Here is an 18,065-nt window from a genome sequence, read left to right as displayed (position 1 = left end):
TTGATTCTGTGATCTACTGACCAGCATTGAAAATGCCCCGAGTGTAGATAGACAAAGACAATTGAACATGCGCTGATCTGATTAGGCCTACAGTGAACATAGATACAGATAACAGGAGACAGGAAATGCAGAAATAATTCATAGATATACATGAGAGACAAGCGCTGCCTATTTTACATAATGATGACAAGCGCGTGCATAGACCTTTTCATATCAAAGTCTGTCGGCAGTATGGTTAGAAGGGCAAAGAAGACAAGACAAAACCCCATAAAAATAAAAATATAGTAATATTGACGCACTTTTAATGTACATCATTGCACGTCTTGAACACCGCGTGCACTCGTTCGATGAGAATATGACGTTTACAGGTGAAATTTGAAACACGAAAGAGGAGTGTAGCTAGCCCATAGAGAATGATAGAGGCCTCTAGTGGCCAAACATTGTTGGCGTCCACCATGCTTCCGCTATTTTAAAGTAGTCTACAGTGTGAGGATTCCTATGGGTTGTAGACTCAATGGTGAGTCATGGGTAATTGCATACATGGAGTGTGTCTGAAAGTGGGAGTGACAAAAGAAGAGGGTGGATCTACCAAATCCGCTAATTGGGCAGATTTGTTTCCGCTCAGGAATGTTTTACCTGGCTGATTGGGCTGCAAGGATGAGTTGATTGTTGACAATTGTAGAATGTTAGCAAAGTCTAACCCTTTTGTTATTAGTAAGCATTTTACGGTAAGGTTGTATTTCTTTATTTATATTTAACCTTTATTTAATATAACTAGGCTTGTCAGTTAAAAACACATTTTTATTTACAATGACAGCCTACCCCTACCCCAAATAAAATTTGATTTGATTTCCTAAACTTATCCTCATTCTCCTAACCTGACACTTTAATTTAGCTAACCTGCTGCATTAGTTCTCCTAACCTGCCACGTTAAGTATCCTAACCTGCTACATTAGCTCTCTTAACCTGTTATGTAAACATTCAGCTGACTGGCAGTGTCCTTGGCTATGGCCGGTCTAACCAATAACAGAGCGCTGATGTTACATTACACCCACCCCTGTTGATCCACCCACTTCTTTTGTAACGCCCACTTTCAGACACAGTCCAAGTATGCTTTTAACCATACTTGTCAATGACCTACCCATGCTGTCACATACGCTATTGTGGCACAGATATAAACATGAGTCCTCTATATATCTCTATGAGCTAGCCTAACCGGAGCCAGCTGTGTCAGATGAATAGAGAGAAATAGGGTGTCATTTGTTCAGAGACTTGCACTAACATTACAATTATTGAATTGTCAGTGAAATATTTGAATAATGGATTTAAACATTATCCTGTTGCAGCTTCAAACTGACAATGAAGAGGACATTGAAATGCTTTTGCACCAGTACAACGGAGAGGTGGGTGGGATTCTCCTTGCTTTGACGTCTACCCAAACAAAGTCATTAGCTAGCTAATTTAGCTTGCTAGCTAGCCATCTAAAAACATTTACATAATCATAGCTGCGAAAATGAGTACTAAAACGACATGTCTAGCTAGAACTCCCCTCTGCATGGAATCAACGAGTTTAATGCCCATTGTTGTGTTGCAGGAAGTGATTAGCATATTTTCATCATGGCTTGGTTGCTGCTAGTTGGTTGGGTGATGTTGTCCAAAAATTGCAGGGTATCTCTTTCTAACCATGTGTGCATGCAATGACAGCATGCTTAACGTTATTTTGTAGCTAGTTTACTTTACAGTTTAATTATATTTTGTGTATCTAGCTCCCATTTAGTAACAGCTATTGCAGCTCTTCCTGCGGTGACTTGAGCTTGGTAGCCAACGCGGTTGGTGGCTGTCACTTATACCCAGAACAGAGGATGGGCTCATTGTAATGGCTGGAATGGAATAAATGGACCAGTATCAAACAAATGGAAACTACTTTAGACTCTGTTCCAATTTATTATATTCCAGCCATTACAAACAGCCCATCCTCCTATAGCTCTTCCCACCATCCTCTGACCGAGAGTGTCTTACACATTACGCATTATAGGTAATGCACTCGTAGTTCTGATCAGTTTGCACATCTCTAGTTATCAATGACCAGCAGCCTCTTCTGCTTATCTGTTACTGTATTTTAGAAACAAATTTATTCCAGATGACATTACTGAGAATATGCTACTTTCTTCATGCACTGTTGCATAGATGAAGGTTATAAAACACATTTAGCAAAGGAATATGCATTTGACTTTTGTCTCATTGGGCATTGTTTTGTATTTTCAGAATAATCTCACATTCACCTTTGACCCAAAAGGGGAGGATCTACGAAGTGTAAGTAAACGCTCTTTGCGTTGTCTGATGCTTTACTTTCACTTATAGCCGGATGCTTCTGCTCCCTTGTGTGTTTGATGGTGAACCAACAGTCTCTCTCTCCCTGTGCAGAGGCTGTGTCAGGGCCTACTGACTGTGCTGGGGAGGCAGGTTGGGCCCCGCTGTCAGAGTACCTGCCTGGAGACCCTCCGCATTCTGTCCCGAGACAAGCGGGTCCTGGGCCCTGTGGGAACCCGGGAGGGCATGTTGGTCCTGGCCGGGCTGGCCCGGTTGAGGGGGGGAGCGGAAGGGGGTGACTGCCTGCAGAGGGAGGTCCAGATAGAGGAGAAAGAGAGGGTAGTTGTGGAGGCCCTCAAGTGCCTGTGTAACGTGGTGTTCAACAGCACAGCAGCGCAGCAGGTGGGTGCCGACGTGCAGCTTGCACGGGGTCTGTGTGCCCGCCTGCACGCCGCCCGCACTGGGCGCCACGAGGTGGGCCTGTTCTCTCTGCGCCTGCTCTTCCTGCTCTCGGCGCTGCGACCAGACGTCCGGGGGGCACTCCGGAGGGAGCTGTGTGCCGTGGGGCTCCTCAAAGAGGTGCTGGAGTGTACCCTGGATGTACGCTGGGTGGGCCCCTACGAGGTGGCCCCTCTAGACCCCCAGGCCCTGCCCATCCCTGCAGAAGACAATGAGAGGGCCATGGAGGCCCTGAAAGCCCTGTTCAACCTCACACTGTCTGACACTAGCGACGAGGTAAGTTTATACAGTTACACTCAGTCTGTTAAACATTGTTTTTAAAGAGGATATGTACTCAGTGTTTGTAATGTACACTCACCGGACAGTTTATTAGGTTCACGAAAATGGATCAGTTGGCTTGATATGTAAAACAGGCAGACATCGAGGCATTCAGTTACTGTTCGATTAAATATTAGAATGGGCCAAACAAGTGACGTAAGTGACTTTGAGTGTGGTCTGATCGTCAGTCCAGGTGCGGTGGATCCAGTGTCTCAGAAATGGACGCCCTCTGGGATTTTCACGCATGACAGTGTCTAGGGTTTACAGAGAATCCTGCAACAAACAAAAAACATCCAGTCAGCAGCAGTCCTGTGGGTGAAAACAGCTCGTTGATGAGAGGTCGAAGGAGAATGGGAAGAATCGTGCAAGCTAACAAACCACAAACAGACAAATAACGGTGCAGTACAGTGGTGTGCAGAACGGCATCTTGGAACGCACAACTTGTCGATTCTTGTCACAGATGGGCTATTGCAACAGATGGGCTATTGCAACCAAACCGGGTTCTACTCCCATTTAGCTAAAAACAAGAAGAAGTGGCTCCAGTGGGCACACAATCACCAACACTGGACAATTGAGTGGAAAAACATTGCCTGGTCTGTCGAATACCGGTTCCTGTTGCGTCATGCTGATGGCAGAGTCAGGATTTGGTACAGGCTGTGGAGGTGGCGGTGGGGTTCTGGTGTTGGAATGTTTTCCACGCACACTTTAGATCCCTTGATACCAATTGAGCAACAAATGTTTCTGACACCTTGTACAATCCATACCCAAAGAATTCAGGCTGGTCTGTAGGCAAAGGGGGGTCCGAGCCGGTACTAGATGGGTGTACCTAATAAACTGTGTGTGTATTCAGAGCTCACAGAAGGCTAGACACTGCAGCCATGAGCACAGTGCATGTGTTTAGAGATACTGCATGAACAGAAATGCATTGCATCGCCCTGGCTGTAGATGGACACATCTCTTTACATCTCCCCTGTGAATATTTAGAATTCAGCATTGAAGCCACCAAACTTTGCATGCTTTGGTTGAAGGTATCAACCAAAGCATGCAAGGTATCAATAGTGTATCAACAAGACTTGGCTTTGTTGAGTGACTGTTGATGCTAGCTCATGGAAACGGCCAGCTTCTCTATCCCTTAATGGAAAGCACTAACAAAACATATGCGGCAATATGAGGTTTATCAGCTATCTGACCTCTCTTAAGCCACTTTGGCACCTTCACAACTTTCTCGATTAGCCATGGGGGGACTAGTGAAATTCTTACGTCACTCAGCCCCTTCAGCATTCGCTCAACCTATAGCATCACAGAATGAAGCAGAGGGACACGTCCCCCTGCTAAATCAAGATATGAATCTGTTGGATCTGGTAATGAATGTCTCTGATATGTCATGCCAATCGTGTCTTTGATAGTTATTTATTTGAGAATAGTTTTCTAATTCAGGCTGGTTAGGAGAGCTGTCTGCTTTAACTGCTAGCTCATATTGTGCTTCAATTTGTCCAAATACATTTTCTCCATGCTTGCCTCTCACCATTGTAGCTGACATCTTGTTAAGTCCCTCCCACTTCAGCGTTAATCAGAATAGCCCTGTGTTCACCTCAAAAGTCAATCCCACATGCTCATTTGCATGGCATGGAAAGCCTGTGAGTCAGGTTTTAGGTGTGACCTCAATCTCCATAGTAAGTCTCTCTTTTGCTCTTTTTCTTCTTTTTGAGATGACCCCTTCCCACTTCTCCCACAGCAAATTTTATCCTGCTTACCCCTACTTGCTTAGACCCTCCCCTCCTTTTGTTTTAACCAGTGAAATGCTTCTGAGAATCATGCTGTTGTACATCCTTCATTTGATAGGATGGTGACCACCAGCTCTGCCTCATCACTGCCATCATTCGCCATCTATTGATGCTAAAGACTCAGGCAGAGGACAAAACAGAGGAAGCACACAGGTTGGAAACCCTTCTGCTCATTGCTCTCCACACAACAGAGCTAAACTGCATCCTTAAAGTATCAAAATATATTAAAGTTAGGGGAGTTTTTAAGACTCTGATTGACGACACTGTTTTGTGATAGCTGCAGTTGTTTCTAATCTTGAAATGTATCTAACTTGTCTCTAACTTGTCTTGTGTATTTTTTTTTTTTCTTGTAATATTTTATGTATACACTGCTATTTCCCTGTTTTGCCTTCTTGCCAGGTCGCCCTCACAAAATAGGTTTTTAACCTCCAGTGGGTCTTACCTGGTTCACTTCTTATGGTAGCGTCCCACCTGGCCAACATTCGGTGAAATTGCAGAGCACGAAATTCAAACTACATTTCATAAAATCACAAGTGTAATACATCAAAATAAAGCTTAACTTCTTGTTAACCCAGCAGCTGTGTCAAATTTCAAAAAGGCTTTACGGCGAAAGCACACCATGCGATTATCTAAGGACAGCGCCCCGCATACAAAACCATGAAAAACATATTTCAACTTGGCAGGTGCGACACAAGTCAGAAATAACGATATAAAAAATGCCTTACCTTTGATCTTCTGTTGGCACACCAAAAGGTCCCAGTTACAACACAAATGGTCCTTTTGTTCGATAATGTCTTTTTTATCCAGTCAATAATCCACCCAGTTTCCTTCCATCAAAATGCATACAAAATGAATCCCAAACGTTACTAATAAACTTTTTGAAACAACATTTATAATCAAACCTTAGGTACCCTAATACGTAAATAAACTATACAAATTTTTCCAAAAACCAGCCTGAAACTGGTGGAAGCCCTAGGAACTTCAATCTGAGAGGACTTCGCCTTATATTATAAGTGACAGCCATTGAAAATAGTGGTAGGCTGAAATGTTCTTTTTTTTTGGGATGGTTTGTCCTCGGTTTCGCCTGCCATATCAGTTCTGTTATACTCACAGAAATTATTTTAACAGTTTTAGAAACTTTAGTGTTTTCTATCCAAATCTACCAATTATATGCATATCCTAGCTTCTGGGCCTGAGTAACAGGCAGTTTACTTTGGGCATGCTTTTCATCTGGACATGAAAATACTGCCCCCTACCCAAGAGGTTTTATTTCATTTTTATTTTATTTCACCTTTATTTAACCAGGTAGGCTAGTTGAGAACAAGTTCTCATTTGCAACTGCAACCTGGCCAAGATAAAGCATAGCAGTGTGAACAGACAACAACACATGGTTACACATGGAGTAAACAATAAACAAGTCAATAACACAGTAGGAAAAAAAAATCTACATACATTGTGTGCAAAAGGCATGAGGAGGTAGGCAATAAATAGGTAATAGGAGTGAATAATTTGAAATTTAGCAGATTAACACAGGAGTGATAAATGATCAGATGAACATGTGCAGGTAGAGATACTGGTGTGCAGAAGAGCAGAAAAGTAAATAAATAAAAACAGTATGGGGATGATACCGATGGACTATGTACAGCTGTAGCGATCGGTTAGCTGCTCAGATAGCAGATGTTTGAAGTTGGTGAGGGAGATAAAAGTCTCCAACTTCAGAGATTTTTGCAATTCGTTCCAGTCGCAGGCAGCAGAGAACTGGAAGGAAAGGCGGCTAAATGAGGTTTTGGCTTTAGGGATGATCAGTGAGATACACCTGTTGGAGCGCGTGCTACGGGTGGGTGTTGCCATCGTGACCAGTGAACTGAGATAAGGCGGAGCTTTACCTAGCATAGACGTGTAGATGACCTGGAGCCAGTGGGTCTGGCGACGAACATGTAGTGAGGGCCAGCCGACTAGAGCATACAGGTCACAGTGGTGGGTGGTATAAGGTGCTTTAGTAAACGGATGGCACTGTGATCAACTGCATCCAGTTTGCTGAGTAGAGTATTGGAAGCTATTTTGTAGATGACATCGTCGAGGATCGGTAGGATAGTCAGTTTTACCAGGGTAAGTTTTGCAGTGTGAGTGAAGGAGGCTTTGTTGTGAAATAGAAAGCTGACTCTAGATTTGATTTGATTACATTAAGTACACATTCATCAGATGGTTCGTGCGAATTAGGCTAATTAATTACCATCCAATGATTACTCTCTGTCGTCAACAGTGACAGAATCCAGTTCATGAGAAAGTATAAACTTTAAACCAAGACTGTTTTTAGAGGAAATGTATGCTGAGTGTACAAAACATTAAGAACACCTGCCTAATGTTGGGTTGCAACCCCCCCACCCCCCTTTTGCCATCAGAACAGCCTCAATTCGTCGGGGCTAGGACTCTGCAAGGTGTCGAAAGCGTTCCACATGGATGCTGGCCCATGTTGACTCCCAATTCTTCCCACAGTTTTGTCAAGTTGGCTGGCAGTCCTTTGGGTGGTGGACAATTCTTGATACACACAGGAAACTGTTGTGTGTGTGAACCCAGCAGCGTTTCAGTTCTTGACACAAACCGGTGCACCTGGCACATACTACCATACCCCGTTCGGCACTTAAATATTTTGTCTTGCCACTTCTCCCTCTGAATGGCACACATACACAATCCATGTCTCAATCGTCTCAAGGCTTAAAAATCTTTCTTTAACCTGTCTCCTGTTCTTAATCTACACTGATTTGATGTGGATTTATCAAGTAACATCAGTAAGAGCTCATAAACTGACCAGGTGAAAGCTATGTCATGGAAAGAGCAGGTGTTTTTAATGTTTTGTAGACTCAGTGTATATGGCATTGTCTTATCTGTACATCTCGTTGATGGGAATTAATGACAAAGCTTTCTTTAGAAGGATATACGAGAATGTTTGGCTAGATAGTGGCACTGCAGGAGTGTCATGTAGAAGTGATTGATGATACACCCCGTGGCCCTATGGATTCTGTTGTTGTGTCCCTCTGGTCACAGGGGTTTAGCCCATTGTCCAGACTCCAGAGTAGACCTTTAGTACTAGTCTGTTTAAACTGAGGAATTAGGTAACCATTTCTTAATGACCATTCATAATAACCAGTACATTAACCACTTTCCTTCCTTCCTTCTCCTCCAGCCACGCAATCAATTTGCTTAGTAACCTGCCTGTGTCTTGTCTGGATGTGCTGATTGATGTGCCCGTCCAGGGGGGCCAGGAGGAGTACAGCGGGAAGAACATGGACGTTGTGCAGGTGCTACTGGACTTCATGGAGAAGAGGATAGACAAGGTAAGAACAGGTGGACCAGAGACATTGTTGCCTATTTGAGATCGACTACATTGCGGTCAGCAAATTAAAAGATGTGGACATTTTGGCCATCCTATTAGTAGCTGGCCACACACCATATAAATAGAATTGCTTTAATTCCTGAATAATTAGTATTTCTATGAACCACACCACTGCTATAGTGCCTCTGTGGGAATGCTTGCTGTCACATGCCTCATGTGTGCCCCATTCCAAGCAGGGCGCCAACTACAAAGAGGGGCTGACCCCAGTTCTCAGCCTGCTGACAGAGGGCTCCAGGTACCACAGGGAGATCCGCAGATACATCAAGACACAGGTACTGGAGCTGGAGTGGGAGTGGCCTCGGACAAACACACTTTCTGTGTATTTTGTAATCTGTCCTGATCCGGACACACAAAGTGATGCCAAATTAAGATCTTTAAAACCTCTTGAGTGGGATATGAAATGCATATTGATGACAGATCTTGGTGACATCTCATATTGATATTGTTAAAATATGTCTTCTAACTAAATCCAGCTGTGACGCATCATGCGCTGGCCTGATCACTCCGTTCAGAAGTCTAGTGTACTACCGTGTCAGTTTTCATTGTGGCTCAGCCGCCATTGGCTGTGTGTGTTTCCAGGTGCTGCCCCCTCTGAAGGAGGTCAAGGTCCGGCCGGAGATCGGGTCCACCATCAGGAACAAACTGGTGCGTCTCATGACCCACGTGGACATGGGTGTGAAGCAGAGCGCAGCAGAGTTCCTATTTGTCCTCTGCAAAGAGAACGGTGAGAGAGCGAAAGAGGGAGATGGAGCACGCTGTATGAGTTGGCGAAGTTGAGTTTCACACTGAAATGTGTTAATGTCAATGCAACCCTGATGTATAAATCCTACATACAGTAGTGTTGTACTGATCCCCTGCCCCCCTCTATTCTTCCAGTGGACAACCTGTTGAAGTACACAGGATATGGTAATGCAGCAGGACTCCTGGTGGCTCGAGGCCTGCTGGCAGGGGGGCGAGGAGAGACAAAGTATTCAGATGACGAAAACTCTGACACTGAAGAGTACAAATCGGCTAAACCTTTGTGAGTAGGCAGGAGCTTTAAATATAGGACCATAAACACGCATGAATTGATTTGAATTGCTAAATGTAGGGATGAATTGTTGGGTTGGCTTTAGGGTGTGTCGTTAAAGTGACCAGTATATTGATTTACTTTTAACTACAGCATAATCCATAGTGCCAAGGGGTGTATCATCAATCACTTTTACATGACACCCCTTCTGTGATACACTCAATCTAAAACATTCAGGACAGCCTAGCATTGGGTCATAATCACCGAAGTCTTCCCTCTGTCTTATCTGCTCTGTTGTCTCTGTCTCAGCATCAATCCCATCACGGGCCACGTGGAGGAACCCATGCCTAACCCCATAGAAGAGATGACTGAGGAGCAGAAAGAGTACGAGGCCCAGGAACTAGTCAATATGTTCGACAAGTTGTCAAGGTAAGCCAACCACCATACAACCTCATCATGTATGAATGCAACAACAACCGTTATGTTTGCCATAGTAACTCATTGTAACACTCTATGCCAGATGATTAACCTCTCTGGACTATACAGCTGTGTATCCTGTTTGAATGATCCCCTATGGCTTATTATTTATCCCCCTTAACCTGAACGTCTGCGGTCTTCATTCACACTGACCTTTCCTTAGCGAACAGAACCTAGCGCTAGTCAAAGAATGATGCGGATGAGAGGTTGAGCGACACTGAGTGCGCTCCCTGCCAACCAGTTCATTAGAGAAAGAATCTCCTGCCGTTAGCCCTGGTGCGCAATTAGACCCCGGCCTTAACGCCGCCTCCGTCCCTGCATTCAGCTGGAGTCGATGGAAGCCGTCGGCATGTCGCTGCAGCATCATTACCAGCACGCCATTAATTAGCGTCCTAATTAGACCACACAGTGGGGTCGGCAGCCATCGGCTCCTTTCTACTCCTTTATGTGGCGCTTTGTCAGGGTTTATAATAACATATACGTGTCTACCTCCCTTTATTCAGCTTTCTCATTCAGCCCTGGAGCCAAACATTGTCTGCTAACTGACAGGGGAGTGGGACTGCGACATAGGTACAATTATAGAGGGAGTCATGGGGGTGGAGGGCTGAATACATTTACAGGCACAAGAAAAGCTGACATTGTCATTGTTCAGCCACAGACTGGGGGTTGAGTCGTAATGAGACGCGTGTGCCTGTCTACAAGAGGCAGATTCCTTTCCTCTAAAGCCAGATCCAACCTCCTCTTGTATCTCTCTTCTGCTGTGTTTCGGTCGGTGTCAAGGAGACATTGCAAAGAGGGAGAGGTTCATGACAGGGTTTCATCCCAAATGGCACCCTATTCCCTATATAGTGCACTACTTTTGACCAGGGCTAAGACTATATAGGGATTAGGGTGCCATTTGGGATGCACCATAGTCGCCAGCCACTGCCCTACCTACCCAACATCCCACGATGGGCTCTCAGGAGATGGCTCAGGGCCCCGTAAGAATGTGCTTTCTGTCGCTGCTTAACTGCTCCTACAATTAACACATGCTCGGAGTCTGACCCCCTACACACGCACCCTCCCTCATAGTTACATCTGCTGGTCTGTGTCCTCAGTGCAGAGTGGGGAACAGGACAGGATGCACCATGGGTCCTGGATGGCAGGGAGCTTGGCCCCAGTGATTTACTGGACTGTACACACTACCCTCTATAGCGCCTTGCGGTCGGATGCCAAGCAGTTGCAATACCAAGGGGTGATGCAGCCAGTCAAGATGCTCGCAATAGTGCAGCTGTAGAACTTTGAGGCGTTGTCGTGCCTTCTTCGCGACTGTGTTCGTTTATATGGACCATGATAATTCCTTAGTGATGTGGACACAGAGGAACTTGATGCTCTCGACCCACACCACTAAAGCCATGTCGTTGTGGATTGGGGCGTGCTCGTTCATCTGTTTCTTGTAGTCCACAATCAGCTCCTTTTGTCTTGATGACGTTGAGGGAAAGATTGTTGTCCTGGCACCACCCTGCCAGGTCACTGACCTCCTCCCTATAGGCTGTCTCATCACTGTCGGTGATCATCAGCTAGCTGTTGAACTTTTTCAGGATCTGGGTACCCAACTTTCTTGGTGTGTTTGGATAGTTTGTTGGTGAGGTGGACACCAAGGAACTTGAAACTCTCGACCCGCTCCACTACAGTGTGTTCGGCCCTCCTTTTCCTGTAGTACATGATCATCTCCTTTGCCTTGCTCATCTTGAGGGAGAGGTTGTTGTCCAGGCACCACACTGCCAGGTCTCTGACTTCCTCCCTATAGTCTGTCTCGTCACTGTCGGTGATAATCAGCTAACTTAATTATGGTGTTGGAGTCTGGTGAACTGGGAGTACGATGGGGGGGGGGAACTAAGTATCACCCCTGAGGGGCCCCCGTGTTGACGGTCAGCGTGGCGGATGTGTTGTTGCCTACCCTCACCACCTGGAGCCGGCCAGTCAAAGTCCAGCATCCAGTTGCAGAGGGAGGTGTTCAGTCCCAGGGTCCTGAGCTTACTAATGAGCATGGAAGGCACTATGGTGTTGAATGCTGATCTATAGTCAATGATTAGCATTCTCATGTAGGTGTTCCTCTTAACCAGTTGGGAGTGGAATTGTTGGGGTGGTATGTGAATAGGAGTGGGTCTTGGATGATGGTGTTGTGAGCCATGACCAGCCTTTCAAGGCATTTCATTGCTACAGGGACTATGGTGGTCTGCTTGAAACATGTAGGTATTACAGACGGGTCAGGGAGAGATTTGAATAAATGTCCTGGTAATCTGTCTGTAAACCCGGTGGCCTCGACTACGGTGCAAGATCAGTCGCCAGGAACAGCTGGTGATCTCAGGCATAGTTCTGTGTTGCTTTCCTCGAAGCGAGCATAGAAGGACTGTATCTTGTCTGGTAGGCTTCCATTTGTAATCCATGATAGTTTGCAACCCCTGTCACATCCGACGAACGTCTGAGCCGGTGTAGAAGTATTCGATCTTAGTCCTATATTGATGTTTTGACTGTTTGTTGGCTCGTCTGAGGTCGTAGCGGGATTTATTATAAGCATCTGGATTAGTGTCCCAATCCTTGAAAGCGGCAGCTCTACCCTTTAGCGCATGTAATCCATGGCTTCTGGTGGGGAAATGTACATACGTACGCTCACTGTGGGGAGGACATTGTCAATGCACTTATTAATGAAGCCGGTGACTAATGTGGTAAACTCCTCAATGTTATTGGATGAATCCTGGAACATATTCCAGTCTGTGCTAGTGAAACAGTCCTGTAGCTTAGCATCCCTTTCATCGGACCACTTCCGTATTGAGCGTGTCACTGGTACTTCCTGTTTGAGTTTTAGCTTGAAGCAGGAATCTGGAGGATAGAGTTATGGACAGATTTGACCAATGGAGGGCGAGGAAGTGTTTTGTATGCATTTATGTGTGTAAAGTAAAGGTGATCTATTTTTTTTTTTGCCATTAGTTGCACAGGTGACATGCTATTAAAACTTAGGTAAGACAGATATCAGTTTCCCTGCGTTAAAATCCCTGCTGCCCCTGGACGTGCATTTTCTTCTTTCCATATGGCCCGATACAGCTCGTTGAGGGCGATCTTAGTGTCAACATCGGTTTGTGGTGGTAACTAGACAGCTACAAAAAATCTTGGTAAATAGTATGGTCTGCAGTTTATCTTGAGGTATTCTAACTCAGGCAAGCAAAACCTTGAGACGTCATTAAGATTAGAGATTGCACACCAGCTGTTAACAAAGAGACCCACACACCTCCACCCTTAAACTTACCCGAAGCTGCTGTTTATTCTGAATGATGCATATAAAAACATAGGATATTACAGTTATTCAGGTGCTGTTGATAGGATAGTCTCGAACGGAGCTTGTCCAGTTTGTTCTCTATTGATTGTACGTTCGCCAATAGAATTCTGTCTGAAACCGTCTGAGATGCTGAAGTGTTCTTGGGAACCGTTTGGTTGTGTTACTGTTTTCAGTGCGTCTGTTTTTCTGAAGTAGGCTAAACCTCAAAGACAAAAGACATTAGATAACATTTCCTTTGTTCCGTATTCATATCACACAAACAAAATATTACTTGTCTCACCTCCCTGTTTTACCAAGACTTCTTTATCATAGTCTTCCTGAGCTTTACTCAGGGGGAGGAACCAGGAATGATATGTTCATTTGTGTTTGAATAGTGCAAATGGGGCCTTGGTTTTAAGGCTTTGATTGGCTAATTCTGTGACTGATATCACATCTGAGAGGGAGCTGGTGGCACACAGTGCAGATATAATTGGATTAGGATAGAGGGCCTGGTGTGGCTTTGAGGAGATCAGACAGAGCACTGATCCTGTAATTAAACTGATCCGCTGAAGAGGGGGGAAGGGGAGATGACCAACAAGTGTGAGAGAGTGTGTGTTTGAGTGAATTAAGGAGGGAAGGGTCGTCATCCAGGGTCCTTGAGTGCCGGATGTAAGAGAAAAGAAAGATGTACCACCACCACTCAACAATGGGCCTGTTTAGAAAGTGCAGAATACTTAACACAAAGGGTGTTGAGGTTCAAAGCAGCACAGGTGGATTTTGGCAACAGATTGGTCCACCAAATTAAACAAGTGGGCGTTGGACACTCCATTGTGTCATGTGGAAGAGGATGATTCCTGAATCCACACCTGGGACTAAGCATCTGCTGAATGACTAAACATGTATATATTTGTGGAATGTCCTGTAAGTGTCTTTGTATGGTTCCATAACTATTGTTTCCGCCATCATTTTAAGAAGACTGGCCTTTACATACAGCAGCAGATTTTTGCTGTATTTGTTATGCAGTAGCTAAGCTGCAGAAACGGCATCCTCTTCTCAGCCATGAGTGACTAGTCTGTGAGACTGTTTTCTCTGCACTCCCCCTCTGTTGGTTAGAAGTGTAACTATCAGCTCCATGGTGACTTTGTTTTCTCCTGCAGTGGTTTCCAAACTGTGTTGTGAATATCATATTCTTATGACCCTGCAAATGGACCCTAACATGTTTCTAATCACCATCAAAACACTGTCATGTTCATTTTGAAACCTCAACTTCAGGTAGTCCCGGCCTGCTACTGTTTTCTTCCGTTTGGTGCCTAGAGAATAGTGTTTGTAATGTTTGTTTCTGTGCTCCACAGGCAGCAGCTGATTAGGCCCATGGGGGTGAGGCGGGATGGCTCACTGGCGCCCCTAGAGGAGGCTCTGAGACAGCCCACAACTGATAGCTGCAGCTCAGACTCAGACTAGAGCCACTACCACCCCAGACCCCATATACCTATAATAGGCTGTGTCCAACACAGTTCCCATTTCCTCACACCCCTGTCTGTCTATATGTCTGTCTTCTTCTGTCTGTCAGACTGAAGGGGCCTTTCCCCATAGGCTGTTCTGTTCTCTAAAGCTGACTTATGCCTGACTTGATACGACACAGGAAAGGACAGGATTAAGGTCGAGCACATGTTCCGACCACACCATTGTTACTACTTAGATGTATTTTTATTTGATATACCATTTCTCTGCTCAGTGTTCTCAAATTTGATAGAATGGAAGATTAGCTCTTAATCAAATTGTACTGTAATCTGTATAGATGTGAATCACTGAAAGAATGGTAGCCGGGGTGGGGTTTGACCAAATTTGACTTGGATAAGAAATCATTCCTTAGATATAATTATGTAGATTTTGTTCTTTATATGTTTAAAGTGTCAATATTTATAAGGATGAGAAGTCTTTTTGTTGTTGTTGTTGTAACATCTAGTGCTACGATGATCAGAGCAGTAGCCACTGGTTTTACAGTACCAGTCAAAGGTTTTCATTATTTGTACTATTTTCTACATTGTAGAATAATAGAAGACATCAAAACTATGAAATAACACATGGAATCAGGTAGTAACCAAAATTGTTAACCAAATCAAAATGTATTTGAGATTCTTCAAAGTAGCCACCCTTTGCCTTGATGACAGCTTTACACACTCTTGGCATTCTCTCAACCAGCTTCACCTGGAATGCTTTTCCAACAGTCTTGAAGGAGTTCCCACATATGCTGAGCACTTGTTGGCTACTTTTCCTTCACTCTGCGGTCCAACTTATCCCAAACCATCTCAATTGGGTTGAGGTCGGGTGATTGTGGAGGCCAGGTCATCAGATGCTGCACTCCATCACTTTCCTTCTGGGTCAAATAGCCCTTACACTTCCAGGCTGTGTGTTTTGGGTCATTGTCCCGTTGAAAAACAAATGATAGTCCCACTAAGCGCAAACCAGGTGGGATGGCAAATTGCTGCAGAATGCTGTGGTAGCCATGCTGGTTAAGTGTGCCTTGAATTCTAAATAAATCACAACGGTGTCACCAGCAAAGCCCCACCCCCCACACTATCGCACCCTCTCATCCATGCTTCACGGTGGGAACCACACATGCAGAGATAATCCATTCACCTTCTCTGCATCGCATAAAGACATGGTGGTAGGAACCAAAAATATCACATTTGTACTCAAAAGACCGATTTCCACCGGTCTAATCTCCGTTGCTCGTGTTTCTTGGCCCAAGCAAGTCTCTTTTTCTTATTGGTGTCCTTTAGTAGTGGTTTCTTATCAGCAATTTGACCATGAAGGCCTGATTCACGCAGTCTCCTCTGAACAGTTGATGTTGAGACGTGTCTGTTACTTGAACTCCTGTGTAGCATTTATTTGGGCTGCAATTTCTGAGGCTGGTAACTCTAATGAACCTATCCTCTGCAGCAGAGGTAACTCTGGGTCTTCCTTTCCTGTGATGCCTCATGAGAGCCAGTTTCATCATAGTGCTTGATGTTTTTTGTGACTGCACTTGAAGAAATTTCAAAGTTCTTGAAATGTTCTGCATTGACTGACATTGATGTGGTAAAGTAATGATGGACTGTCATTTTCTCTTTCCTTATGAGTTTTTCTTGCCATAATATGGACTTGGTCTTTTACCAAATAGGGCTATCTTCTGTACCCTGTCACAACAATTGATTGGCTCAAACACATTAAGGAAAGAAATTCCACAAATTAACTTTTTAACAAGGCACACCTGTTAATTGAAATGCATTCCTGGTGACTACTTCACGAAGCTGGTTTAGAGAATGCCAAGATTGTGCAAAGCTGTCAAGGCAAATGGTGGCTACATTTTGAAGAATCTAAAATATATTTAGATTTGTAGAACACTTTTTTTGGTTACTACATGATTCCACGTGCTATTTCATAGTTCTGATGTCTTCACTATTATTCTACAATGTAGAAAATAGTAAAAATGAAGAAAAAGCCTTGAATGAGTAGGTGTGTCCAAATTTTTAACTGGTACTGTTCATCGGAGTGTCTGAAGTCAATGGAGAGAAATAATGAGATGCATGAAGTCGGGCAGTAATTTTGCTACCAGTCTGATTTGTATGCTTCTGAAACAGTCCAGGCAAATGAATTATTTATTATTATTTTATATCAGTGGACATATATCACAGCTGTATAGTTTATTTTAAACCTGAACTTTGTTGCAATTTCTTCAAGTGTGTAATTTACTTTATAAGCACACTCAAGACCCAAGGAATAGTCAAAGCTAAAGAGAAAAACTGCAACATATTCCAATTTCCTATGGTGGCCGATTTGGTATTTGAATGGTTTCTACCTTACCCATTGGACTCTTGACATTCAGAAATGTGTGTTAAAATGACTGTTTTCTAAATATTACTTTTCATTTGACAAATTCTGCATGGTGTTAAAATGTTAGAAAAATCATACAGATTTTTAACAATTTTGAAGATGCCATTGATTTTATATATGTATAATCTACTGGTGTATATAGATACTGAGTTACATTTCTTTGAATATTATATATTGCTGCATATCGAATAGATGCATAGGCCTTCTGTACAGGTTGAGTTTATAACATTGTTGACCATCTCTCCATTTGAAGAAAATGGGATGGTTGAGGGTATGGTTCTTTGGTTAGTGCACAGTACCGCTGTCTCTGTCCCTTAGATTTTATCCTGCAGTCATGGCATGTGTGGAGAGGCTTCCTTTATACCTGGTGCTAACATGTTCTGATTTCATCCACATTTTGATTTGAACTGGATTTGATCTTTTTCAGTTCAAGAAAACCACATTTTAATGGAAGGGCTATAAATATATAATTTAGTTAAAGGGCATCAGCAGATTAAAATCTGTGATTATCTGGTCCCTATTCCAGTGCCTAGTCCACTGCACTAGCAAGGGGAGGGCACCACTTGTATTTTTTTTCTTATATATATATATATATATAGCTGTTCAGTCAGTGATTGACTACAAGCATTGCATCAACCAAAGGTTTTGCGCCACCTCATTGACTTTGCGGTCAGGCACCAAATTCCTATCATATGACGTGGTTATCTATGTTAAACACCTATCCAAGCATTGTGAGATCTGGCAGGCATCTGCAATGTAGTCGGGCAAGAATGCCACAAGTCAGATTATGGGCTCTTCAATCTGTATTGATCAAGAGTTGAGGCATCTGCATACTAGGTCCGGTTTGCTCCTAGAGGAACTCGCCAAGGCGAATTGAGCACCTGTGCCTTGCATATTCCCTTAAAAGACCTTCGCAATCGTAATGTTTGTCCCTCTTGAGACGCCGTAGCCAGTTTATATGTCCTCAATAATGAATCTAAAATGACTCATGTTATTCATTTTTACGTTTTTTCCTAGGAGATCTTAGTCACACAATTTTACATCAAACTAATGTTAGGTTCAGTATTTCAAGTGAAAAAACAAGTAGTCTTGTTGAATGGCAACATACTTAATTGAAGAATCCCTACTGTTGACCAATCACTG

The 18,065-nt window shown here is 43.8% G+C and overlaps 1 protein-coding gene across 2 annotated transcripts; it reads left to right on the top strand.

The window, feature by feature from the left end:
- Window positions 1-1,107: 1,107 nt before the first annotated feature.
- LOC110497815 (synembryn-B) lies at window positions 1,108-15,090 on the top strand. 2 transcript variants are annotated; one of them, XM_021574209.2, is made up of 10 exons: window positions 1,108-1,403; window positions 2,266-2,313; window positions 2,425-3,045; window positions 4,930-5,024; window positions 8,056-8,206; window positions 8,439-8,537; window positions 8,845-8,989; window positions 9,142-9,286; window positions 9,584-9,703; window positions 14,399-15,090. In XM_021574209.2, exons 1-10 carry the CDS (start codon window positions 1,320-1,322, stop codon window positions 14,505-14,507), a joined length of 1,617 nt encoding a protein of 538 aa, XP_021429884.2. In that variant the 5' UTR covers window positions 1,108-1,319; the 3' UTR covers window positions 14,508-15,090. The 2 variants fall into 2 exon arrangements, with proteins under 2 accessions (XP_021429884.2, XP_021429895.2); XM_021574220.2 differs by having other exon boundaries at window positions 1,109-1,403; window positions 8,442-8,537.
- The last annotated feature ends 2,975 nt before the right edge of the window (window positions 15,091-18,065 follow it).

This window comes from Oncorhynchus mykiss, chromosome 2, assembly GCF_013265735.2.
Source record: "Oncorhynchus mykiss isolate Arlee chromosome 2, USDA_OmykA_1.1, whole genome shotgun sequence".
NCBI lineage: Eukaryota > Metazoa > Chordata > Actinopteri > Salmoniformes > Salmonidae > Oncorhynchus > Oncorhynchus mykiss.
Note: the sequence above shows the minus strand (reverse complement) of the source record. Positions and strands in the feature narration are given on the sequence as shown.

What these genes read in the sequence shown, in the direction of transcription:
- LOC110497815 (XM_021574209.2), top strand. Translation starts at nt 1,320, where the DNA reads ATGGATTTAAACATTATCCTGTTGCAGCTTCAAACTGACAATGAAGAG. An exon ending in TGGAGAAGAGGATAGACAAG is followed by an intron (nt 8,207 to 8,438) that starts GTAAGAACAGGT and finishes CCCCATTCCAAG; the next exon opens with CAGGGCGCCAACTACAAAGA. An exon ending in GCAGATACATCAAGACACAG is followed by an intron (nt 8,538 to 8,844) that starts GTACTGGAGCTG and finishes GTGTGTTTCCAG; the next exon opens with GTGCTGCCCCCTCTGAAGGA.